Below are 27,308 nucleotides of genomic sequence, written 5' to 3' on the forward strand. Positions count from 1 at the left end.
TCTGTACCTCTGATGATGTCACACCCTCTGTGTCTGTACCTCTGATGTCACACCCTCTGTGTCTGTACCTCTGATGTCACACCCTCTGTGTCTGTACCTCTGATGATGTCACACCCTCTGTGTCTGTACCTCTGATGATGTCACACCCTCTGTGTCTGTACCTCTGATGATGTCACACCCTCTGTGTCTGTACCTCTGATGATGTCACACCCTCTGTGTCTGTACCTCTGATGTCACACCCTCTGTGTCTGTACCTCTGATGATGTCACACCCTCTGTGTCTGTACCTCTGATGATGTCACACCCTCTGTGTCTGTACCTCTGATGATGTCACACCCTCTGTGTCTGTACCTCTGATGTCACACCCTCTGTGTCTGTACCTCTGATGATGTCACACCCTCTGTGTCTGTACCTCTGATGATGTCACACCCTCTGTGTCTGTACCTCTGATGTCACACCCTCTGTGTCTGTACCTCTGATGATGTCACACCCTCTGTGTCTGTACCTCTGATGATGTCACACCCTCTGTGTCTGTACCTCTGATGTCACACCCTCTGTGTCTGTACCTCTGATGATGTCACACCCTCTGTGTCTGTACCTCTGATGATGTCACACCCTCTGTGTCTGTACCTCTGATGATGTCACACCCTCTGTGTCTGTACCTCTGATGTCACACCCTCTGTGTCTGTACCTCTGATGATGTCACACCCTCTGTGTCTGTACCTCTGATGTCACACCCTCTGTGTCTGTACCTCTGATGATGTCACACCCTCTGTGTCTGTACCTCTGATGATGTCACACCCTCTGTGTCTGTACCTCTGATGATGTCACACCCTCTGTGTCTGTACCTCTGATGTCACACCCTCTGTGTCTGTACCTCTGATGATGTCACACCCTCTGTGTCTGTACCTCTGATGATGTCACACCCTCTGTGTCTGTACCTCTGATGATGTCACACCCTCTGTGTCTGTACCTCTGATGATGTCATAACCTCTGTGTCTGTACTTCTGATGTCACACCCTCTGTGTCTGTACCTCTGATGATGTCACACCCTCTGTGTCTGTACCTCTGATTATGTCACACCCTTTGATGATGTCACAGCCTTTGTGCGCGTACCTCTGATGTCACAGCCTCTGTGCCTGTACCTCTGATGATGTCACAACCTCTGTGCCTGTACCTCTGATGTCACACCCTCTGTGTCTGTACCTCTGATGTCACACCCTCTGTGTCTGTACCTCTGATGATGTCACACCCTCTGTGTCTGTCCCTCTGATGATGTCACACCCTCTGTGTCTGTCCCTCTGATGATGTCACACCCTCTGTGTCTGTACCTCTGATGATGTCACACCCTCTGTGTCTGTACCTCTGATGATGTCATAACCTCTGTGTCTGTACCTCTGATGATGCCACACCCTCTGTGTCTGTACCTCTGATGATGTCATACCCTCTGTGTCTGTACCTCTGATGATGTCATAACCTCTGTGTCTGTACTTCTGATGTCACACCCTCTGTGTCTGTACCTCTGATTATGTCACACCCTCTGTGTCTGTACCTCTGATGATGTCACAACCTCTGTGCCTGTACCTCTGATGATGTCACACCCTCTGTGTCTGTACCTCTGATGTCACACCCTCTGTGTCTGTACCTCTGATGATGTCACACCCTCTGTGTCTGTCCCTCTGATGATGTCACACTCTCTGTGTCTGTCCCTCTGATGATGTCACACCCTCTGTGTCTGTACCTCTGATGATGTCACACCCTCTGTGTCTGTACCTCTGATGATGTCATAACCTCTGTGTCTGTACTTCTGATGTCACACCCTCTGTGTCTGTACCTCTGATTATGTCACACCCTCTGTGTCTGTACCTCTGATGATGTCACACCCTCTGTGTCTGTACCTCTGATTATGTCACACCCTTTGATGATGTCACAGCCTTTGTGCGCGTACCTCTGATGTCACAGCCTCTGTGCCTGTATCTCTAATGATGTCACAGCCTCTGTGTCTGTACCTCTGATGATGTCACAACCTCTGTGCCTGTACCTCTGATGATGTCACACCCTCTGTGTCTGTACTTCTGATGTCACACCCTCTGTGTCTGTACCTCTGATTATGTCACACCCTCTGTGTCTGTACCTCTGATGATGTCACACCCTCTGTGTCTGTACCTCTGATTATGTCACACCCTTTGATGATGTCACAGCCTTTGTGCGCGTACCTCTGATGTCACACCCTCTGTGTCTGTACCTCTGATGTCACAGCCTCTGTGTCTGTACCTCTGATGATGTCACAACCTCTGTGCCTGTACCTCTGATGTCACAGCCTCTGTGCCTGTACCTCTAATGATGTCACAGCCTCTGTGTCTGTACCTCTGATGATGTCACAACCTCTGTGCCTGTACCTCTGATGTCACACCCTCTGTGTCTGTACCTCTGATGATGTCACATCCTCTGTGTCTGTACCTCTGATTATGTCACACCCTTTGATGATGTCACAGCCTTTGTGCGCGTACCTCTGATGTCACAGCCTCTGTGCCTGTACCTCTAATGATGTCACAGCCTCTGTGTCTGTACCTCTGATGATGTCACAACCTCTGTGCCTGTACCTCTGATGTCACAACCTCTGTGCCTGTACCTCTGATGTCACAACCTCTGTGCCTGTACCTCTGTTGATGTCACACCCTCTGTGTCTGTACCTCTGATGATGTCACACCCTCTGTGTCTGTACCTCTGATGATGTCACAGCCTCTGTGTCTGTACCTCTGATGATGTCACAACCTCTGTGTCTGTACCTCTGATGTCACAACCTCTGTGCCTGTACCTCTGATGTCACAACCTCTGTGCCTGTACCTCTGTTGATGTCATAACCTCTGTGTCTGTACCTCTGATGTCACAACCTCTGTGCCTGTACCTCTGTTGATGTCACAGCCTCTGTGTCTGTACCTCTGATGATGTCACACCCTCTGTGTCTGTACCTCTGATGATGTCACAGCCTCTGTGTCTGTACCTCTGATGATGTCACAGCCTCTGTGTCTGTACCTCTGATGATGTCACACCCTCTGTGTCTGTACCTCTGATGATGTCACACCCTCTGTGTCTGTACCTCTGATGATGTCACAGCCTCTGTGTCTGTACCTCTGTTGTCACAGCCTCTGTGCCTCTGATGATGTCACACGTCTGATGTTCTCAGACCCTATGTGTCTGCACATGTATGTATGTGTGCATGTGTGCAGATTGCCTGGTATGTATCGTGTGTATCCTCTGCTTGTAACCCATAGCTGTGTCTTCCATTTATAGGGAACCAATGAAAAGGGTTCCGGGGCTTCTAACGTCTTGATTCCGCGGACGGCCAGTGTGAGCTCTGTGCACCTGGAGTATCGAGGCGGGAGTAAAGCCAAGCAGGTGATGGAGGTGAGCCTATGTCCCCTTGGTCCCCTGGGAGCCCAAGGGCCCAGGAACAGCTGGAGGGTAGCAGCCAGGCAGGACCTTTGTACCTGCCGCTCATAGAGAGCAGCATCTCGGTCTGCTGCCATGATAGATCATTATCCGGTGTTATGGCCCTCTGCTCGGTGCTTTAACAGTGGTTATCGTCTGCATAATAAGAGGAAATAGAAGGAACTCTGGACATCTGACTGCATATGGACAGAGTGCACTTAGCACCCAAAACAGGTGAAAAAACACACCCACCCTCTTTGTAGGCCTCATGTCCCCACCACTGAGCCCGGATACAGACAGCAGTAGGTTTCGCTCTCTAAGCATTCTGATTGGCTGAGTGGGGAGTCCGAGAGAGGAACAAGAGCCATGTGGGATGGATGCCGCCAAGTCCTAGCTAGAGCCTCTGCCTGCATAGCTTGTTGGGTCTGACTCCCTTCATCTGTCTATTGCTTCCAATACCAGTATTTCATGCAGGATCAAATCTTTCATTAGGCCATCCCATCTGGGAATTCTGCCTAGATTCACAGAGAGGAGAGGCCATCCCACCTAGGAATCCTGTCTAGAAGAGAGACCACCCCACCTAGGAATCCGGTCTAGAAGAGAGACCATCCCACCTAGGAATCCGGTCTAGATTCACAGAGGAGAGACCATCCAGCCTAGGAATCCGGTCTAGATTCACAGAGAAGAGAGACCATCCCACCTAGGAATCCTGTCTAGAAGAGAGACCACCCCACCTAGGAATCCGGTCTAGATTCACAGAGGAGAGATGTAGGAAGGGGGAGGCTCTAGTTGGCGCAGTGTAACACTAGCGACAAGCAGGGACTCTCTCTTCCTCGTCAGGGCTGAGGGTTACCTTCCAGACAACCTCTGCTTACCCTCTAGGTAGTGTGGCTTAAGCAGTCGTAGGCTAATCTTTGGGGCACATAGGGTTAAACACTTGCAACGGTACACCTTTACAACCAACCCACCACACAACGAGACCAGACTGTATTCTTGTAAAAATATATATCTTTATATAGATTTTAAGCAGGCTTGTGAATACAGTCAATAACTTTATGAAGACGGTTGCAGGTTACTTAATTCGGGTTACCACAGTTCTTATGGAAGTTCTCTTGAGGCCCGTAGGCCGGTGTTATTCAAAGTTCTTGTGGAGCCGGCGGCTTCCAAGGGATCTGTCCCACGTCGCTTTGCCTTCCCGGGGTCGCTGATCGTTGCGGCTCTTCGGCCGAGTAGGTCACTGGTCGTCCGGGGCAGCGGTGTTCTGTGGCGGCAGGGTCCTCTCCTCGTCGTCCGCTCCGACCCTGGAGGCGGCGGCTGTGCGGTGGTGACAAGTGGCAGTACGGTCCCCAAGTGCAGGACGTACCCAGCCAAATGTCGGTGCAGCTGTGGGCTCACAGCTGGGCTGTCGGGCAGGCTTACCGACCTTGCGGATTCCCGTAGGGCACTTGTCCGTCTTTGCAGGTGAGTGAGGGCTCGCTATGCCTTCACCTCGATAGCTCGGACCGGACAGGTCCTCCTTCGCTTTGCTCTCGGGCTCCCGGTACAGTTGCGGTCACGGTGTTCGGAACAGCGGCGGCTGGTCCTTACTTTGCTTTCGCTGTTGCTTTGGGCCCCGGTCACGGTGGTCGGGAGGCTGTTGATGCCTTAGAGGAGATTCCTCCGTCGGTGCTGCGGCGATGGTCAGCACCCGCAGTCGCTTTCCAAGGGGGTAGCGTCCACTGGTCCTGGGACGCTGGTCAGGGGGCAAGTTCAGTTGCAAGCCCTTGGAGATCTCTTTGCAGAGTTTGGCACAAGTAGCACAACAGTCTTTTCGTAGTCTTATTGTCTTCCTCTCCTTCAACAGCAAGGCACCAGACACAGGCAAGAGTCAGCACCCTTCCTTGTCTCTCGCGGTCCTTCTCGTAGGGCAGAGTCTTTCTGTGGCCCAAACCGGATCTAATTTTCAAGGAGCAGGGCTCCGTCTTTTATAGGCCAATTCTTTTGTTCTCGCAGGCCAGGGGGGCCTTTGCATAGCCACTCTCAGTTCTGGAGTACCCCCGCGGGTGCACTCCGGCTTCTGCGTTCAGTGTGAGGGGCAGGCGCATCAGACGCCCCACAGGAGGTGGAGCCAGCATTGTGCAGACGGGAGTGGCCAGAGTACCTTGTTGATGGGGGCTTCGCCCTTCCTGGGCCAGGTGCCGGCAGAGTCATCCGCCGCTCCCCAGGAGGGTGGAGCCAGCATTGTGGAGGTCGAGCACAGTGACAGCTCGAGTCAAGAGGCACTCCTACCTCCCACTAAGGTGTAATCTGCGCATTCACCACCCGTCATCCCTCCAGCCCTGTCACTCACACATCCCAGACAGTCAGATACACACCAGCAGAGGCGGCTGAAATGGTTAAGCAAGCAAATGCTAACTTTCTAAAAGTAGCATTTGCAAACCCAGGATACTGAAATAAACTTGACTACAAGAAATATCTCATTATCCCGAGTTCAGGCATACTAAACATGACTCCCTACCATGCTCCTTGAGCCTGCGGGGATTATAGGGTGTAATAACCCTCGCAGCTCAGTCTGGCCTAATGGAGCAGGTAGCCTTCAGTAGTGAAATACGGTCTTCGTTGTAAGTCACTACTAGGACATGCCACGCACATCAGGGCTTGTCCTACCTTGCACCTACAACGCACCCTGCCCGCAGGCCTACCATAGGGGTGACTAATATGTAGTCAAGGGAAGGGTCGGTGCTGGCAAGTGGGGACACTTGCCCAGCTAGCGTGACAGTACGAGACCGCACGCGGGTTCTGCGGTCGCAGTTCCCAGGCACATCTTTACGGCTGCTTCGGTGGGTGGCGCAACCAGCGCTGCAGGCCCACCAGCAGTATTGGCATCTACAAGCCCCGGCACTCTCTCGTGCGCTTTACTAGGGACTAACAGTAAATCCAATGCACCAATCATGGATACCAATCGTATGTACAGTTTACAGTAGGGAGCACTTGCACTGCGGCATGGATCAGCCGTGGCGCAGTGCCCTGAGTATCGGAAAACCAGCAAAACATCGGAGGCACATCAGCAAAAAGTGGAAGGGAGACTCACGCCAAGGTGCCAGGTCTAACATGTGTCCCCTCCAGCTGAAATGTGGGGGGAACTACCCTTCCCCAGGGAGTTCCACATCACTAAGGCGGAAAAATCTGGACAGACCGTCAGCGTTGGCGTGATTGGTGCCAGGGCGGTGTTCCACCGTAAAGTCCATACTCTGTAGAGAAATGGACCACCTCAACAGTTTCGGGTTCTCACCCCTCATTTGCATCAACCATCTGAGGGGCCTGTGGTCCGTCTGAACTCGGAAGTTAGACCCAAACAAGTAGGGTCTTAGCTTCTTCAGCGCCCAGACCACAGCAAATGCTTCACGCTCTATTGCACTCCACCTACTTTCCCGTGGGAGTAACCTCCGACTTATGAAGGCTACGGGTTGGTCAAAGCCCTCCTCAGTCATCTGTGAAAGAACAGCCCCTACACCATGCTCTGAAGCGTCTGTTTGCACAATGAATTCCTTGGAGAAATCTGGCGCCAGGAGCACGGGCGCCGTGCACATGGCAGTCTTCAGGGTGTCGAAAGCCTTCTGACAGGTGTCCGTCCAAATCACATTCCTGGGCTGCTTTTTCGAAGTCAGCTCTGTCAAGGGGGCCACGATCGTGCCATAGCCCTTGACAAACCTCCTGTAATACCCAGTGAGCCCCAGGAAGGCTCTCACTGCAGTCTGGGTCTTGGGGGGTTCCCAAGCCAGGATGGTTTCGATTTTGGGCTGCAAGGGGGCTACCTTGCCACTCCCAACTTGGTGTCCCAAGTACACCACTGAACCCTGCCCAATCTGGCACTTGCTTGCCTTGATTGTGAGGCCTGCTCTGCGCAGGGCCATCAACACTTCCCAGAGGTGTCGCAGGTGTTCGGGCCAGGTGCCGCTGAACACCGCGATGTCATCCAGGTAGGCGGCACTGAACTCGTCCAGTCCAGCCAACACCTGGTTGACCAATCTCTGAAAGGTGGCAGGGGCATTCTTCATTCCAAATGGCATGACCCGGAACTGGAAATGCCCATCTGGTGTAGAGAATGCCGACCTCTCCTTTGCCCCATCGGTCAAGGCGATCTGCCAGTACCCAGACGTCAAATCAAACGTGCTGAGAAACCGGGCAGCCCCTAGCCGATCAATGAGCTCGTCAGCTCTGGGGATGGGGTGCGCGTCAGTCTTCGTGACTGAATTGAGTCCTCTGTAGTCCACACAGAACCGGAGTTCGGGTGTGGCTCCCGGCGCAGCAGCCTTCGGAACCAAGACCACGGGGCTGGACCAAGGACTGCTGGAAGACTCAACCACCCCGAGGGCAAGCATCTTGGAGACCTCCTCCTTGATGCAGGCCCGGACCCTGTCAGTTACCCGGTAAGCCTTGTGCTTCACCGGTAAGCTGTCTCCAGTGTCCACATCATGGACGCACCAATCTGTGACACTCGGAACCAGGGAGAACAGGTCTGGAAACTGTCCCAGCAACTGGCGGCAGTCCTCCTGTTGTTCGGCGGTCAGGGAGGGTGAGAGGTTAACTCCATCCACAGACCCATCCTTCTCACAGGCCACCAAGAGGTCAGGAAGAGGCTCCGACTCCTCCTCCATTCCGTCATCGGTTGCCAACAACATGCCCACTTCGGACCTTCGCAAGTGGGGCTTGAGGCGGTTGACATGTAGGACCCGCAAAGGGTTCCTGGGCGTCTTCATGTCCACCAAGTATGTCACGGGGCTCTTGCGCTCCACAACCTCAAATGGTCCTGTCCACTTATCTTGAAGGGCACAGGGCTCCACTGGGGCCAAGACATACACCTCCTGTCCAGGCTGAAGCTCGACCAGAGTGGCATTCTGATCGTACCACCGCTTCATTTCTTCCTGGCTCGCTTCCAGATTTGCCTCGGCAAGTTGTCTGAAGCGCCTGGTCTGGTTTCTGAAGGCCAGCATGTAGCTATATACATTCTGGGGAGGTTTCCTGGGAGATTGCTCCCAGCCTTCCTTTACCAAACTCAGTGGTCCTCTCACGGGGTGACCGTACAGCAGTTCAAAGGGGCTGAACCCTAGGGACTTCTGTGGTACCTCGCGATATGCAAACAGTAGGCATGGCAAGAGGACGTCCCACTTACGCCTCATCGGACCTTCCAGGCCCATTATCATGCCTTTGAGGGTTCGGTTGAATCTTTCAACCAACCCGTTACCTTGGGGATGGTAGGGTGTGGTGAACTTGTACGTTACGCCACACTCCTGCCAAAGGGACTTCATATATTTCGATATGAAATTGGTCCCCCTGTCGCTCACCACCTCTAGAGGGAATCCTACTCGTGATAAAATTCCCATCAGTGCACGCCCCACCACGGGAGCCGTCACTGTCCTCAGAGGGATGGCTTCAGGGTACCGGGTGGCATGGTCCACCAAGACCAGGATGAACCTGTTGCCCACGGCTGTCTTGGGGTCCAGAGGCCCAACGATGTCAATACCCACTCGCTGGAATGGCGTACCGACCACGGGGAAGGGTTGGAGGGGAGCCTTGTTCTTCCCTCCCGTCTTCCCACTTGCCTGGCAAGTCGGACAGGTTCTGCAATAAGCGTCTGAGCTTTTATGCATTTGGGGCCAGTAGAAGTGGGTGACAAGCCTGTCATAGGTCTTGTCCATCCCTAAATGTCCTGCTAAAGGCACATCGTGAGCCAGACCCAGTAGGAAGGCTCTGAACTTCTGGGGTACCACCAGCACACGGGCTGACCCAGGTTCAGCAGCCTTAGGCTCCGAATACAGGAGGTCGTTCTCCCAGTACACGTAATGTGTTTTGGCCTGAACACCATTGGCCTGGTCTGCAGCCTGCTGCCGCATACCCACGAGAGAAGGGCATTCTTTCTGCTCCCTGCAGAATTCCTCCCTGGAGGGTCCTCCTTCTTGCTGCCAATGGGTCAGCTCAGGCAGGTCCCCCAGTTCGGCGATCTGTTCCCCTGTAGGCTCCAGGGCATCCCCCTCAAGGTCTGCCTCCTCCTGGACCGTAGGAACTTCAGGGGCCGGTTTCCCGCGCCCCCTGCGCCTTCTCCCTAAAGCTGGTTCCTGGGCCTCTCCATCAGGCCCCAGGACCTCTCGATCACCCTTACTGGCTGCCATCGACCGGGTGGTCACGCACGCCCAGTCAGGCAGACCCACCATCCGCAGGTGAGTCGTCTTCTCCACCTTTTCCCAAGGGGAGTGCTCCAAGTCGTTCCCTAGCAAACAGTCAACAGGCATGGTTTTTCTCACACAGACCTGCAGAGTACCAGAGACCCCCCCCCACTCGAAGGGAACTTGAGCCATCGGACACTGACTCTCAGAATTATCAGCGTTGATAACCCTACAGTAGGCATGGGGTACAACCTGCTCTTGAGACACCAGGTGCTGCCTCACTGCAGTCACACTGGCTCCTGTGTCTCTAAGAGCCTCAGCTTCTTTACCATTGATGATCACCACCTGCCCATATTTTTTAGTGTTAGAGGGCAGGTAGTTCGTCGGGATCATCTCACTGTCTCCTAGCGAGACCAGGGTCATGTGAACGGGATCTCCACCCCCCGGGACCATCATTTCTTCTCCCAGGTGAACGCTAGTCACTTGTCGGGGCGGAGCACCAGTGGGTGCGGGTTTTCCAAATAGGCGACACTTGGGGTCACTGGATATGTGCCCAGGCTCGCCACATTTGAAACAATTGAAGGGCCCCTTTGGAACAGGTTTACCTGTCGGGGCTCCATTCTGCTTCGGGGGTGGGGGAGGCTGAGAACCCTGCTGCGGATTCCCTTGGGAACTACTTTGGGGGCCTTTTTGGAACCCTTTCTGTTTTCCCCCTTTGTCCCCCCCACTCTTCTGCTGGGGACCCTGCCCACTCTTGGCGGAATCTCCCACGGGACCCTTGTGGACCCTGGTGCTGAGCCAGCGGTCCGCCTCCTCAGCAAGCTTCCTCGGGTTGGACAGCTTGCTATCGATCAGGTGTTGGCGTAACTCAGGAAAACAGTGATCAGACAAGTGCTCCCATGCAATTAAATCAAAGAGACCTTGAAAATCATTCACTTTGTTACCTTTCACCCAACCATCCAGTGCTCTGCAAAAGTAAGTCACATACTCCACATACGTATTCCCAGGCCGCTTAGTACATCCCCTAAACTTCTGTCTATACATTTCAGGGGTAAGCCCGTACTTGTTTAATAAAGCTTCTTTCATGTGGGCATAGGATCTCTGATTCTCAACGGGCAAATCTAGCAAAGTATCTCTCCCTTCGCTAAGGAACCTTCCCCACAACCCCGCTCCCCAATCCTTGTCAGGGACCCGGTGGGCGGACATGGCTACCTCGTATGCCCTAAACCACTGTCCTATGTCATCCCCCTTAAAGAACTCCTTAACTACGTCCTTCGGGATGTGCACTCTTGACTCTACCTGCACTGGCGATGTGCTGCCACCAGAGGGAGGCCGATCCAAGTCTCTCTCCTTGAGACTTATCTCCCTCATCTTGATTTCATAATCCATCTGGTGCTTTCGCTCTTCCAGCGCCATTCTTTTGGTTTCCAGCTCCAGCTGGATTTTCAATTCTGCCAACTTTCTTTCGTGATTCCGGGTTTCCTTCCTGTCCGCCAGCTCCTCTGGCGACAGGCCTTTACCAAAGCTGTGCTCGCTGTCTTGCCTCTCGAGATCGATCAGATCCCCAAGTGCATTCTGCTCCTCCGTCGTATTCTGCTCGGCGAGGACGTCTTGCTCTTCCGGGGTCTTTCTGGACTCCACCCAGGCTTTCAGGGCCTTGTAGAGCTCCGGCTTGTTTTTGCAGCCAGCGTGCCGAACTTTGAGTTTCCTACAGAAAAACTTCAGTTCAACTCTGGTGTACTTATCCAGCTTTGCGGCGTCCCACTCCACCTCCAACACCTCAGAGGTCGTGGACTCCGCTCCATCCAGGCTCTTTGTGCCCGGCATGGTTTCTGCACGCGGAATCTTCTTTCAAAAAGCAAAGTCTGTGGTCTAGTAGCCGTACCGCAATCCTTGTGTAGTGGTCAGAAGCTCAGGTATAACTATCGCAAGTGTAAGTTCGAAAATCCTCACCGCTGCGTCCAATGTAGGAAGGGGGAGGCTCTAGTTGGCGCAGTGTAACACTAGCGACAAGCAGGGACTCTCTCTTCCTCGTCAGGGCTGAGGGTTACCTTCCAGACAACCTCTGCTTACCCTCTAGGTAGTGTGGCTTAAGCAGTCGTAGGCTAATCTTTGGGGCACATAGGGTTAAACACTTGCAACGGTACACCTTTACAACCAACCCACCACACAACGAGACCAGACTGTATTCTTGTAAAAATATATATCTTTATATAGATTTTAAGCAGGCTTGTGAATACAGTCAATAACTTTATGAAGACGGTTGCAGGTTACTTAATTCGGGTTACCACAGTTCTTATGGAAGTTCTCTTGAGGCCCGTAGGCCGGTGTTATTCAAAGTTCTTGTGGACTTGGCGGCTTCCAAGGGATCTGTCCCACGTCGCTTTGCCTTCCCGGGGTCGCTGATCGTTGCGGCTCTTCGGCCGAGTAGGTCACTGGTCGTCCGGGGCAGCGGTGTTCTGTGGCGGCAGGGTCCTTTCCTCGTCGTCCGCTCCGACCCTGGAGGCGGCGGCTGTGCGGTGGTGACAAGTGGCAGTACGGTCCCCAAGTGCAGGACGTACCCAGCCAAATGTCGGTGCAGCTGTGGGCTCACAGCTGGGCTGTCGGGCAGGCTTACTGACCTTGCGGATTCCCGTAGGGCACTTGTCCGTCTTTGCAGGTGAGTGAGGGCTCGCTATGCCTTCACCTCGATAGCTCGGACCGGACGGGTCCTCCTTCGCTTTGCTCTCGGGCTCCCGGTACAGTTGCGGTCACGGTGTTCGGAACAGCGGCGGCTGGTCCTTACTTTGCTTTCGCTGTTGCTTTGGGCCCCGGTCACGGTGGTCGGGAGGCTGTTGATGCCTTAGAGGAGATTCCTCCGTCGGTGCTGCGGCGATGGTCAGCACCCGCAGTCGCTTTCCAAGGGGGTAGCGTCCACTGGTCCTGGGATGCTGGTCAGGGGGCAAGTTCAGTTGCAAGCCCTTGGAGATCTCTTTGCAGAGTTTGGCACAAGTAGCACAACAGTCTTTTCGTAGTCTTATTGTCTTCCTCTCCTTCAGCAGCAAGGCACCAGACACAGGCAAGAGTCAGCACCCTTCCTTGTCTCTCGCGGTCCTTCTCGTAGGGCAGAGTCTTTCTGTGGCCCAAACCGGATCTAATTTTCAAGGAGCAGGGCTCCGTCTTTTATAGGCCAATTCTTTTGTTCTCGCAGGCCAGGGGGGCCTTTGCATAGCCACTCTCAGTTCTGGAGTACCCCCGCGGGTGCACTCCGGCTTCTGCGTTCAGTGTGAGGGGCAGGCGCATCAGACGCCCCACAGGAGGTGGAGCCAGCATTGTGCAGACGGGAGTGGCCAGAGTACCTTGTTGATGGGGGCTTCGCCCTTCCTGGGCCAGGTGCCGGCAGAGTCATCCGCCGCTCCCCAGGAGGGTGGAGCCAGCATTGTGGAGGTCGAGCACAGTGACAGCTCGAGTCAAGAGGCACTCCTACCTCCCACTAAGGTGTAATCTGCGCATTCACCACCCGTCATCCCTCCAGCCCTGTCACTCACACATCCCAGACAGTCAGATACACACCAGCAGAGGCGGCTGAAATGGTTAAGCAAGCAAATGCTAACTTTCTAAAAGTAGCATTTGCAAACCCAGGATACTGAAATAAACTTGACTACAAGAAATATCTCATTATCCCGAGTTCAGGCATACTAAACATGACTCCCTACCATGCTCCTTGAGCCTGCGGGGATTATAGGGTGTAATAACCCTCGCAGCTCAGTCTGGCCTAATGGAGCAGGTAGCCTTCAGTAGTGAAATACGGTCTTCGTTGTAAGTCACTACTAGGACATGCCACGCACATCAGGGCTTGTCCTACCTTGCACCTACAACGCACCCTGCCCGCAGGCCTACCATAGGGGTGACTAATATGTAGTCAAGGGAAGGGTCGGTGCTGGCAAGTGGGGACACTTGCCCAGCTAGCGTGACAGTACGAGACCGCACGCGGGTTCTGCGGTCGCAGTTCCCAGGCACATCTTTACGGCTGCTTCGGTGGGTGGCGCAACCAGCGCTGCAGGCCCACCAGCAGTATTGGCATCTACAAGCCCCGGCACTCTCTCGTGCGCTTTACTAGGGACTAACAGTAAATCCAATGCACCAATCATGGATACCAATCGTATGTACAGTTTACAGTAGGGAGCACTTGCACTGCGGCACGGATCAGCCGTGGCGCAGTGCCCTGAGTATCGGAAAACCAGCAAAACATCGGAGGCACATCAGCAAAAAGTGGAAGGGAGACTCACGCCAAGGTGCCAGGTCTAACAAGAGACCATCCAGCCTAGGAATCCGGTCTAGATTCCCAGAGAAGAGACTGTAGGAACTGGGATCACCAGTTCCCCGGGGGTAGCCTGGCACGAGCAGGTAGGCACCCGAAAGCTTAGGTGTTAAGTGACTACACAGCACACGCATCCACTGAGACAATAAAAGGCACGCAATGACTGACGCCACTCCAGTGAGTTTGATTAAAAATCAAATAACTTTTATCTAAGCTCAAGGTTCAGGAGTGGAAAATCACAGTATCAATTACTCATCAGAGCATTTCAGAGGGGAGTAAAGGGAGCAGTTCAATATCCAATTTAACACGTCGCAATAAATATTTCATTAAAGGATTAGCATTTCATTATTTCACAATAAACCAGGGTAACACATTTCATTTATTAGAGGTAACCCTCTCAGAACTCACTTGGCGCTGAGAGGGGCAGTTCCTTACGCCAGGGTGGACATCTCCTTAGTTAGGAAGAAATATTTCATTAGGCATTAAATGACCAGGCACCCAGCAGGGTTGGAGGGCTCCAGCCCTCCGGTAAGCCTCACGCGGCCTTTGAACCAATCCCAGACTCTGCGCCGGGGGGGCTCTTGCACTCTCGCTAAGCCCTCCGGCGACGACAGGCTGTTCCCGGGCCTTCTGCAGCCTCCACGGCCCGGGATCCAATCAGGACACGGCTGGTGAGGGGCTCGACCCCAACGGCAATCGCGGGGCAGCAATAGCGTGTGCCGAGCCCCAGAGCCAATCCGAGGCTCGCTTGGCAGCGCGTCCAATCACAGCGGGCGGGGGCGTGGCCTAGTGACGCGGCCGTCGGCCCCTGTCCCGTGATGGTGGTGATTGCTTCAGGGCCTATCGTGGCCCCTTCAACACTACGGTGGCCCTCTCCTGGCTCCGAGGGCCTCCGAGGGGGGCAATGATGTTGGCTCGTGTTGCGGTGTCAGCAACGGCGGCGGCCTCCCTCAGGCTCCGGGGGCCGCCTGGGGCATACACAGCGCTTTGCCAAACACAGCAGGTGAGCGCTTGAGGGGACAACAGTACGGCGCGGTCTGGAACAGCGCTTCAAAGGCAGAGGAGCTCTTGGCCAGTATAGCGCACAGGGGCCACCCCAGCAACGCAGCGGCTCTTCGCAGGGCACACCGATGAGCTCCGGCCAGGCAGCGCGATTGGGGCACAGCTCTTTTAAGGGCAATGCAGTCCTGGAGATGACAGCGCTTCTGCAGGGGGACTCAGCGCTTTGCGCTTGAGCTTCAGTCAGCACAATCAGCTCAGGGAAGCACTTGGTGAAACACGTTGTGGGTGCACACCCAGCAGTTCAGGGCAGGCAGTCTACATCCTAGCGCTTATCCGGTCAGCAGGTTAAAGCGATTCAGATAGTTCAGTCAGGACAGCGCTGGGGGCACAGAGGGGAGACAGCACCAGTACCTGGTTGATCCCAAGTAGTCCTTGTAGTTAGGTTCCTTCTTGACGCTGGATGGTTTTGGCGCCCTTGTAAATAGCAGATTCTTGGTTTCTTGAAGGGGGGTTGAGTTGAGGGCTGCTGACAGGAATCCTCAGCAGGACACTGCAGATGGTACCTGGGTTCCCCTCCTGCCGGGCCAGATCAGTGGGCTAGTTCAGGGTACCTCACTCAACTTGGAAGGTAGCACCTAAGCCCCGTCACTCCCAGTGTCATAAGTCCCTGACTAGGCCCTACCGCCTAAATCTCCTGTGTGGGTCCCCCAGGTCAGTGATGCCCCAACTGACTGGAAAGTTTCCCTCCCTTTCCTTTTATAGGCCCAGGTCAGGTGACCACCCTCTAAGGCAGCAAAACTAGGCTCCGCCCCTATTCTAGAAGGTGCCAGGAGCTTCCCTACTCTAACTGTGGGCAGGCAAGGCAGGCTGGAATGGCAACAATGTATGGGGTCTCAGCCAGCTCCTGGCAGCTAGAATGCGCCTTAACAAGACCACGCTGCAGTAGCAGGGGCCTATGGCAGCCATGATGAAGGTAGAGGGCACCTGCACCTAGCATAGATTTTAATAATACACAGGGCATCTCAGCTACACAGGGCCTATACAATTTTATTACAAGGGGGGGCTTCAAGAACTAGGGGAAGCAAAAAGCAAAACATTTCAGGGAAAAGGGCCAAGTCCAACAGAGACCATCCCACCTAGGAATCCTGCCTAGAATTAAAGAGAAGAGAGACAATCCCACCTAGGAATCCTGTCTAGATTCTCAGAGAAGAGAGACCATCCCACCTAGGAATCCTGTCTAGAAGAGAGACTATCCCACCTAGGAATCCTGCCCAGGATCAAAGAGAAGAGAGACCATCCAGCCTAGGAATCCGGTCTAGATTCACACAGAAGAGAGACCATCCCACCTAGGAATCCTGTCTAGAATCACAGAGAAGAGAGACCATCCCACCTAGGAATCCTGTCTAGATTCAAAGAGAAGAGAGGCCTTCCCACCTAGGTATCCTGTCTAGATTCACAGAGAAGAGAGACCATCCCACCTAGGAATCCAGTCTAGATTCTCAGAGAAGAGAGCCAACCCCACCTAGGAATCCAGTCTATATTCACTGAGAAGAGAGACCATCCCGCCTAGGAATCCTGTCTAGATTCACAGAGAAGAGAGACCATCCCACCTAGAAATCCTGTCTAGATTCACAGAGAAGAGAGCCCATCCCACCTAGGAATACTGCCTAGAATCAAAGAGAAGAGAGACCATCCCACCTAGGAATCCTGTCTAGATTCACAGAGAAGAGAGACCATCCCGCCTAGTAATACTGCCTAGATTCTAAGACAAGAGAGACCACCCCGCCTACGAATCCTGTCTAGATTCACAGAGAAGAGAGACCATCCCGCCTAGGAATCCTGCCTAGAATCACAGAGAAGAGAGACCATCCCACCTAGGAATCCTGCCTGGATTCACAGAGAAGAGAGACTATCCCACCTAGGAATCCTGCCTGGATTCAATGAGAAGAGAGACTATCCCACCTAGGAATCCTGCCTAGATTCACAGAGAAGAGAGACCATCTAGGAATCCTGCCTAGATTCACAGAGAAGAGAGACCATCTCACCTAGGAATCCTGTCCAGATTCATAGAGAGAGACCATCCCACCTAGGAATCCAGTCTAGATTCACAGAGAAGAGAGACCATCCCACCTAGCTATGCTGTCTAGATTCACAGAGAAGAGAAATCCTCCCACCTAGGAATCCTGTCTAGATTCACAGAGAAGATAGACCATCCCACCTAGGAATCCTGCCTATAATCAAAGAGAAGAGAGACCATCCCGCCTAGGAATCCTGTCTAGATTCACAGAGAAGAGAGACCATCCCACCTGGGAATCCTGTCTAGATTCACAGAGAAGAGAGACCATCCCACCTAGGAATCCTGCCTAGAATCAAAGAGAAGAGAGACCACCCAGCCTAGGAATCCTGTCTAGATTCACAGAGAATAGAGACCATCCCACCTAGTAATCCTGCCTACATTCTAAGACAAGAGAGACCATCCCACAAAGGAATCTTGTCTAGATTCACAGAGAAGAGAGACCATCCCACCTAGGAATCCTGCCTAGAATCAAAGAGAAGAGAGACCATCCAGCCTAGGAATCCTGTCTAGATTCACAGAGAAGAGAGACCATCCCACCTAGTAATCCTGCCTACATTCTAAGACAAGAGAGACCATCCCACCTAGGAATCCTGTCTAGATTCATAGAGAAGAGAGACCATCCCACCTAGGAATCCTGCCTAGATTCATAGAGAAGAGAGATCATCCCACCTAGGAATCCTGCCTAGATTCACAGAGAAGAGAGACCATCCCACCTAGGAATCCTGTCTTGATTCACAGAGAAGAGAGACCATCCCACCTAGTAATCCTGCCTAGATTCACAGAGAAGATAGGCCATCTAGGAATCCTGCCTAGATTCACAGAGAAGAGAGACCATCCCACCTAGGAATCCTGTCTAGATTCACAGAGAAGAGAGCATACCACCTAGGAATCCAGTCTAGATTCACAGAGAAGAGAGACCATCCCACCTAGTAATCCTGCCTAGATTCACAGAGAAGAGAGACCATACCACCTAGGAATCCTGTCTAGATTCACAGAGGAGAGAGACCATCCCATCAAGGAATCCTGTCTAGATGTATAGAAAGAGTGACCATCCCACCTAGTAATCCTGCCTAGATTCACAGAGAAGAGAGACCATACCACCTAGGAATCCTGTCTAGATTTACAGAGGAGAGAGACCATCCCATCGAGTAATCCTGTCTAGATTTATAGAAAGAGAGACCATCCCACCTAGTAACCCTGCCTAGATTCACAGAGAAGAGAGACCATACCACCTAGGAATCCTGTCTAGATTCACAGAGGAGAGAGACCATCCCATCAAGGAATCCTGTCTAGATGTATAGAAAGAGTGACCATCCCACCTAGTAATCCTGCCTAGATTCACAGAGAAGAGAGACCATACCACCTAGGAATCCTGTCTAGATTTACAGAGGAGAGAGACCATACCACCTAGGAATCCTGTCTAGATTCACAGAGGAGAGAGACCATCCCATCAAGGAATCCTGTCTAGATGTATAGAAAGAGTGACCATCCCACCTAGTAATCCTGCCTAGATTCACAGAGAAGAGAGATCATCCCATCAAGTAATCCTGTCTAGATTTATAGAAAGAGAGACCATCTATAAAGAAATCCTTTCCAGATTCATTGAGATGAGACATTATTGTGTGTGGAGGCCGAGTAGAGCCAGGTCTCAGTATTGGAAGACGATGTCGAAGGTGAGGGTGGTGATGGTGTCCTATATCTCCGTTGCCTGCTTGCAGAGGGATTGAGTGTTGAGCAGGAGGCATGGAGTTGTCGGGGTGCCCGCATTGCCGATTGGGTTGGTGGCAGTAGGGTGCACTGGTGTGGCAGTGATGCAGAAGTGGCAGCGGCGACAGCTGAAGGGTCCTGCTGTTGAGTGAGTAGAGGTGAGGCAGCAGTTCTTGTTGTGGGGTCTGGCATTCAGGGCAATGAGCTCAGCCCCGGAGTAGCGGCGGACAGTAGCAGAGCTTAGCACTGGGTGCGGTCAAGGCACGGACGGGTGGAGATGGGCGTGCCTTTGGCATGCAAACAGCACGCCAACGGCATACTTTCACTGCAAGGCTGCGCTGCAGCCGTCATTAAGTAGGTCCGGGGAGAGGAGCTGGGGAGGTGGGCAGCAGGAAGAGGATGGCAGGAAGGGGTTGGCGGAATGGCACTGGGCGTGCAGTGAGGCTCGTAGACCAGAGGACAACAAAGCCCAAAAACCGATGCCAACACAAAAACCAGCAATAAAACTCAAACAACTCAAAGCAAAGCAAGCTGGCTAGGACTGGCCAGCACGGGCAGGAGCAGCCAACAGTGGTAACACAGAGGGAGTCACAATGAAGGAAGTAGGGCAGGGCAGGCCTCAGGAGCTGTGGAAGACCGCCACCTCTGTTGCAAAACCATTCGGAGTCCAGAGGAGCTCAGGATCAGTAGACCGGTCGACTTAGGTTCAGTGCCTGCAAATGCAGGGGAGAGACTCCTTCACTCCAAGGGAGATTCCTTCAGGTGTCTTTGATGCTCACAGGCCTTGGAAGGTTCCTGTTTGGTGCACAGACAATGTAGCAGACTGGGAGGGGGATGAAGTTGAGCCCAAGTGAAGTCCAGCAAAGTCTAGAGCGCCCAGATGTTAGAAGAAGAAGTGGTGTCTGATCTGAATTGCATCCCAAGACAAATCTAGGGACATACATCCAGGTAAGCCCTTAAGTACCCCAGGGAAAGGGTTGGGATGATTCAGGGGTGTCTCCCAGGGAATGATCTGGACAGAGGGGAGGTTACTCCCATGTTCTTTGTCCAGTTTCGTGCTAGAGTGGGAGCCAACGGCTCCAAGGACTGGTTTGAACTGGACTATGCATGGGTCCACCAAATGTGCCCCACCTGCAGACTGAGTGGCGCTGGAGAGCGCACCCACCCTGCTCCAATACACTTAATCCTGTCTAGGAGGTGGTCACACCTCCCTGTGACAGGATGCCTATTGTTGTGCCTTCCCCTGCTCAAGCTTGGCTCAGCAGCAGGAGGGCAGAATCATGTCTCTAGTCAGCTGCAACAATTTGGTGCTGTCCAGGTCTGTGAGACTGGTACCTGGGACATGGAGAGCCGAACGGAGGGCTCTTACAGTGCTTGGAATCAAACCTCCCACACCATTTACGGTGTGGGGGTATGATTGGATTGGCATTTTGAATGGTCTCCCATGGGTGGCATAATATATGCTTCAGCCCATGGGAGACCTCAGGGGTACCTATGCCCTGGGTTCCTTAGTACCATATACTAGGGACTTGTAAGGGTACCTCAGTATCCAGTCTGGGATGTACCCAAGTACTGAACATAACCATTCAAGGAGAAAGCAGATAGACTGGGGTTCTGGTTATCAGGATCCCAGTCAGTAACAGCTTAGCACCAGGCAAAAAGTGGGGGTAACCATAGAAGCAGATCCTACTTTCCAACAACAAGAGACCTCCCATCATGGAATCCTGTCCAGGTTCAAGGAGAGGAGAGACCATCCCACCATGGAATCCTGTCCAGATTCATGGAGAAGATAGACCATCCCATCTTGGAATCCTGTCCAGATTCATGGAGAAGAGAGACCATCCCATCATGGAATCCTGTCCAAATTCATGGAGAAGAGAGACCATCCCATCATGGAATCCTGTCCAGATTCATGGAGAAGAGAGGCCATCCCATCATAGAATCCTGTCCAAATTCATGGAGAAGAGAGACCATCCCATCATGGAATCCTGTCCAGATTCATGGAGAAGAGAGACCATCCCATCATGGAATCCTGTCCAGATTCATGGAGAAGAGAGACCATCCCATCATGGAATCCTGTCCAAATTCATGGAGAAGAGAGACCATCCCATCATGGAATCCTGTCCTTATTCATGGAGAAGAGAAACCATCCCATCATGGAATCCTGTCCAGATTCATGGAGAAGAGAGACCTCCCATCATGGAATCCTGTCCAGATTCATGGAGAAGAGAGACCATCCCATCATGGAATCCTGTCCAGATTCATGGAGAAGAGAGACCTCCCATCATGGAATCCTGTCCAGATTCATGGAGAAGAGAGACCATCCCATCATGGAATCCTGTCCAAATTCATGGAGAAGAGAGACCATCCCATCATGGAATCCTGTCCAGATTCATGGAGAAGAGAAACTGTCCCATCATGGAATCCTGTCCAGATTCATGGAGAAGAGAGACCTCCCATCATGGAATCCTGTCCAGATTCATGGAGAAGAGAGACCATCCCATCATGGAATCATGTCCAGATTCATGGAGAAGATAGACCATCCCATCATGGAATCCTGTCCAGATTCATGGAGAAGAGAGACCATCCCATCATGGAATCCTGTCCAGATTCATGGAGAAGAGAGACCATCCCATCATGGAATCCTGTCCAAATTCATGGAGAAGAGAAACCATCCCATCATGGAATCCTGTCCAGATTCATGGAGAAGAGAGACCTCCCATCATGGAATCCTGTCCAAATTCATAGAGAAGAGAGACCTTCCATTAAGAAATCCTGTCCAGATTCATGGAGAAGAGAGACCTCCCATCATGAAATCATGTCCAGATTCATGGAGAAGATAGACCATCCCATCATGGAATCCTGTCTAGATTTATGGAGAAGAGAGACCCTTCCACCATGGAATCCTGTCCAGATTCATGGAGAAGATAGACCATCCCATCATGGAATCCTGTCCAGATTCATGGAGGAGAGACCATCCCATCATGGAATCCTGTCCAGATTCATGGAGAAGATAGACCATCCCGTCATGGAATCCTGTCCAGATTCATGGAGAAGAGAGACCATCCCATCATGGAATCCTGTCCAAATTCATGGAGAAGAGAGACCATCCCATCATGGAATCCTGTCCAGATTCATGGAGAAGAGAGACCATCCCATCATGGAATCCTGTCCAAATTCATGGAGAAGAGAAACCATCCCATCATGGAATCCTGTCCAGATTCATGGAGAAGAGAGACCATCCCATCATGGAATCCTGTCCAGATTCATGGAGAAGAGAGACCATCCCATCATGGAATCCTGTCCAAATTCATGGAGAAGAGAGACCATCCCATCATGGAATCCTGTCCAGATTAATGGAGAAGATAGACCATCCCATCATGGAATCCTGTCCAGATTCATGGAGAAGAGAGACCATCCCATCATGGAATCCTGTCCAAATTCATGGAGAAGAGAAACCATCCCATCATGGAATCCTGTCCAAATTCATGGAGAAGAGAGACCATCCCATCATGGAATCCCTTCCAGATTCATGGAGAAGAGAGACCATCCCATCATGCAATCCTGTCCAAATTCATGGAGAAGAGAGACCATCCCATCATGGAATCCTGTCCAGATTCATGGAGAAGAGAGACCATCCCATCATGGAATCCTGTCCAGATTCATGGAAAAGATAGACCATCCCATCATGGAATCCTGTCCAGATTCATGGAGAAGAAAGACCATCCAATCATGGAATCCTGTCCAGATTCATAGAGAAGAGAGACCTTCCATTAAGAAATCCTGTCCAGATTAATGGAGAAGAGAGACCTCCCATCATGGAATCGTGTCCAGATTCATGGAGAAGAGAGACCATCCCATCAAGGAATCCTGTCCAAATTCTGTGCTGTGGTTAAAGTGGAATCTGGGTTGGGATGCATCCAGAGGGTCGTTGTTCTCTAGCTGTTTCATGAGTTACAGGTTGATGGCCTTTTCGAGGACTTTGCCAGGAAAAGGGAGCAGGGAGTTTGGTCGGATGTTTTTGCGCTTGTTGGATCGGTAGAAAGTTTCTTGAGGGGGGGTCCGATTTTGGCGTGTTTCCAGTCATCTGGGAAGGTGGCTGACGTGATGGACATGTTGAAGATGTCTGTGAGCTTCCTGCTGATGGTGCTGTTGCTGACATTGAACACGTGCTGCGGGAAGGGGTATGTTGGAGATTCGGAGCAGATCAACTTCATGATGTCGGCGGTGTTCTGCGTGATTAGTTGCTTCCAGACGGGGATCCTGTTATTAGCAGGGGCATCTGTGGGGTCTAAGCAGCATCAGGTTTGGGTTTCAACCTTTTTGTAGATGGTGGATATCTTGTAGAAGAAGTCAGGTAGAGTGTTGCAAAGTTCCTGGGAGGGTGTGATGTTTTCAGTCACTATGAGGTTGGAGAACTCCTTGACGATGCTGAAGAATTCTTTGCTGTGGTTGGAGCTGGCTTTGGTACGGTTGGCTAAGGCGTTTCTTCTGGTGTTTTTCAAGAGTCTGTGGTATTGGCTGAGTTAAATTTTGAATGTGGTCCAGTCAGTGGGTTCCTTGGTGTTGTGCCATCTTCTTTCCAGTTGTTTGCAATTACGTTTGAAGGCTCTCAGTTCCAGGGTGTACCAGCTGGTTCGCCTGGAGGGTCTGTTGGGTTTATAGGTTTTGCTGGGGGCAACTCTGTTGGCGCTGTTGGAGATCCTGGTGGTGACGTTTTTGATGGCTTGATCAATGTTCGAGGAGGTGTCGGGGGAGGAGTTGAGAGTGTCTGTCCATTGGCTCTCGGATACTCTGTTCCAGCTGCGGTGAGAGGTGCTGATTGGCCTGGTGGCGTGACTGGGGACTGTTGTGTAGGTGAAGTGGACGATGGTATCGTCTGTCCAGGTGAGCTTGATGGTGTGGCTGTATTTGACTCTGTTACTGGCAGTGAAGATAGGATCTAGCATTCATCCTGCGATGTGCGTGTGATTGGTGACTATCTGAGTAAGGCTGATGATGTTCATGCTGTCCAGAAAGATGACGGTGTTGCCGTCATTGAGGTGAAAATTGGGATCTCCGAGAAAAAAGTAGTGTTCAGTGTCCATGGCTTGGGGGACGATGAAATCAGGAACGACATTGTAGAAATCAGGCTGGTGTTCCTGGGGTCCTGTAGGCTACTTACTCGTTCTCAGCACCAGATTATAAAACATCTTCATATCCCAGAGGTATGTGTGTCGAAGGACATCTAGGAAACTTGCATCGACATCTGAGTGCTGAAATAGGTTCAGCTACTGGTTTGGAAGGAGGCGCTTGCCCGGAGAACTAGAGGGAAGCGCCAAAGCTCGCTAGGCGGTCTTCAGTGTATGTGATTTGTGGTGCTCTGGAAAATACTGCTTCTAAATTGTTTTCATTGTTTTTTTAACCATAATCCCTGCTGCTAATAATTTGTGTTGAATCTGCACATGTTTTTTAAAAACTGAATCTGACCCGTTATTAAAATTGTAATCGACCGGTACCTGCAGCGCATTTCCCTCGCTGACGTTACGCAGAGCTGATTGGTTGGGGGGCGGAAGGGGAGTACCTAAATTGCCACGCTAGGGCGGACGCGCCGCACCAAAGACGTGCCAAAGTCAAGCCCATCTATGCCCGTCCGCTCCAGACTGGGTCCTCGTCAATTGCTGTGGTACTCAGCAGAAGAACTACAGAACATAGCCACAGGAACCTATGCTCTAAGCAGTAACTTAGTAGTAAAGCTGAGAGAGGTAAAATCCTGAGGGAAAATGGAGGGGGCAAGCCTATGTTCCTGCTTCCAGCATCCCACAAAAACAACGTATCTGAAAACCAGCCAAGGTTGAAGGTGGCAATCCTTAACACACGCTCCTTACAGAAGCACCACCTTAAAGTCTTTTCACTCCTCCAAGATGGGGTCATAGACCTCTTGGCACTTAGAGAAACCTGGCGAGGTGACACACCTGTCCCTGACATCATTGCAGCCCTCCTGGGAGACTTTGATGCCCTCTGGCATAACCGTGGAGATAAAACGAGAGGAGGGGGTGTGGCTATATTTTATAAGAGGCAGTTAATGTTTACCAAAATAATGGTCGGAGGGCATTGATAATGCAGACATACTTGGGGTCAACATCTCATTTCAATCCTCCTGCCTTCTACTTTTGGTAGCGTACCCTCCTCCGTGGTCAAACCCCTGCTTCAACGATCTCTTTTCGGAGATTATCACTGGCCTCTGCTCACGGTACCATCAACTCCTTGTGGTTGGGGACTTCAATTATCACTGGGATAAAGTATCGAAAGAGCCACTGGCCAGCCAATTTGAGACAGCATTGGGCTCGATGGGGCTCCACCAATTGGTCGACGGCCCCACCCACACTAAAGGTCACATCCTGGACCTCATCTTGACCTCGCAACCACAGGCTAGTCTAATAGACATCAGCCCCTGTGCCTGGTATGACCACTCATTAATTAGCTGATTGGTCCAGATGGACGGCCAACTGTCACAACCACCCCCAGGGTGGAAAAAAATGGAGGCAGTGAACCTAGTGGACACCCTACTCAGACTCCTCCCCCAAATTTGAGACAGGAAACTTGGACCAGGAAAGTGAAGCCCTCACTGGTACTCTATGTGCAGCCACAGAGCAAGTGGCACCAGAGCGGAGGGATAGGGTTAGAGACAAGGGTAAGGGGGCCCCCTGGTTTGATGAGTTCTTGAGGGAAAGAAAGCAAAAATTCTGCGAAGCCGAGAGACTGTGGCTTAAAGCTTATGACCCAGCCGAGCTGATAATTTACAAAACTCTACTTACCGTTTACAAAAAATATATTATGACCATAAAAGCCGAGTATTACAAGACAAGAATTACAGTCAAAGCAAACCAACAGAAAGAGACTTTCAGAATATTGAAAGAACTCAGCCAAAAGTCTGAGCGGAAATCGGCATCCGCGCCTATTGACTGCAATCATTCCAATCCTTCGTTCTCCAGAAGGTCAGGGATATCCTCTCCGAGATTGATAACACCCCTATTAATCAGAGCTCCCCGTTTTATCTCCAAGCCCCTTCCCCCTGTAAGCTACTAACCGCCATTCCCAAACTAGACTCAGCCTCTCTAACATTCCTGATGAATCAGACTAAATCGGACTAAATCAGGTTCTCCAGCAGATCCCTGCCCCCCTAGGATCATCCGAATGCCCCTTCCCGGGCTGGAAAGGCAGATCATCTCCCTAATAAACAACTCCTTGAGTCTGGCTACCTGCCATCTAACCTGACGGAGGCCAGAGGCATCCCCCTGCTAAAGAAACCAGGGGCAGACGCAGCTAACCCCAAAAACTATAGGCCCATCTCCCAGCTTCCCTTCCTGGTGAAAGTTGTGGAACAACATGTCCTTAAGACACTTTCGTCCTTCGTGGAGGAACACCAGCTACTCCAGGGGCGACAAGCAGGCTTTAGAGACCATCACAGTACTGAGCTGGTGATGCTGTCAGTACTTGACGAGCTCAGAATTATGCCTGGCAATAAAAAACAAGCGCCCTGATTTACTAGATCTATCAGCGGCGTTCGATACAGTCAGCCATGCTCCACTGCTGGCCAGACTCCCTGCTTTTGGCATCTGTGGGTTGGCACACTGCTGGCTAGAATCCTTCTTGTCAGGTCGGTTCCAGAGGATTTAGTTGGGTGAGCATGTATCGTACAGGGGCATTCTTACTTGCAGCATTCCTCAAGGCTCTGCCCTGTCCCCACTCCTTTTTAACATGTATCTACAGCCGCTGGTGGCGACCCTAGCCAGCTTGGACTGCAGAGTCTTCAATTACGCTGATGATACCCAACTCATCCTCCGTATTCAAAACTCCTCCCATGCACATGATCTGGTACAAAACATCCTCAGTTTTACAGTGAACACGATGACAGCCGATTCGCTGAAAACCAACCCAGATAAAAAAGAAGTCCTTGTTATTCCCACCAAAAGCAACCCCTGGAGTGACCTCTTCTGGCCCCAGGCGCTAGGTTTCACCCCTTTACCAGTGCGGGTCAAAGCCTGGATATAAAAGTTGATTCTGAGCTTTCCATGGCCAACCAGGTCACCTCAGTGGTCGGCACTTGTACAGGCCTTATGAGGCAGTTCTGGAAACTTGTCCCTCTCCTTTCAACCACCTCATTACAGATGATTATGTCAGCTAGTATTGTCTCGAGGTTAGACTATGGCAATGCCTTCCCCAGAAACATATTAATAAACTACAGGTGGCACTGAACGGCGCAGCCAGGTTGATTTTCAGGCTTCCGAGAAGGTCTCAAGCCACCCCGTTGGTGTGCAAGCTGCACTGGCTCCCCATTAGGCCAAGAGCAACATTTAAGGGCCTCTGTCTTGCCCTCAAAGCAATCTATGACCAAGCCCCGGCCTACATTAAAGATCGTCTGAGAACAATGTTCCACCCATACACTGCGGTCTTTCGTGGTCTGCCACTTGGCCCTTCCACGGTACAACACCGCATCCAAAGAGGGCAGAGCATTCTCCGGCCTGGTTCCACACCTATGGAACCATTAAATATAATCCTGTAGTCATCCAGGACTGATCGTTACGCAATGTGCACCATCCCCAGGTAGGTTTTGGGAGCGGCGCAGATTACAGTAAAGCTGGCTCAAGATGGTAAGTTGGTCCAGA

General features: G+C 51.9%; 1 protein-coding gene across 1 annotated transcript in view; it reads left to right on the plus strand.

Moving 5' to 3' along the window:
• The window catches only part of AGBL2 (AGBL carboxypeptidase 2), a 986,768-nt gene that overhangs the window by 645,523 nt on the left and 313,937 nt on the right, over positions 1-27,308 (plus strand). Inside the window, exon 16 of the mRNA XM_086959752.1 lies at positions 3,294-3,407. Coding sequence (XP_086815878.1) covers positions 3,294-3,407 — 114 coding nt within the window. The remainder of the gene's footprint in view (positions 1-3,293; positions 3,408-27,308) is intronic.

This window comes from Lissotriton vulgaris, chromosome 2_2, assembly GCF_964263255.1.
Source record: "Lissotriton vulgaris chromosome 2_2, aLisVul1.2, whole genome shotgun sequence".
Taxonomy (NCBI): Eukaryota; Metazoa; Chordata; class Amphibia; order Caudata; family Salamandridae; genus Lissotriton; species Lissotriton vulgaris.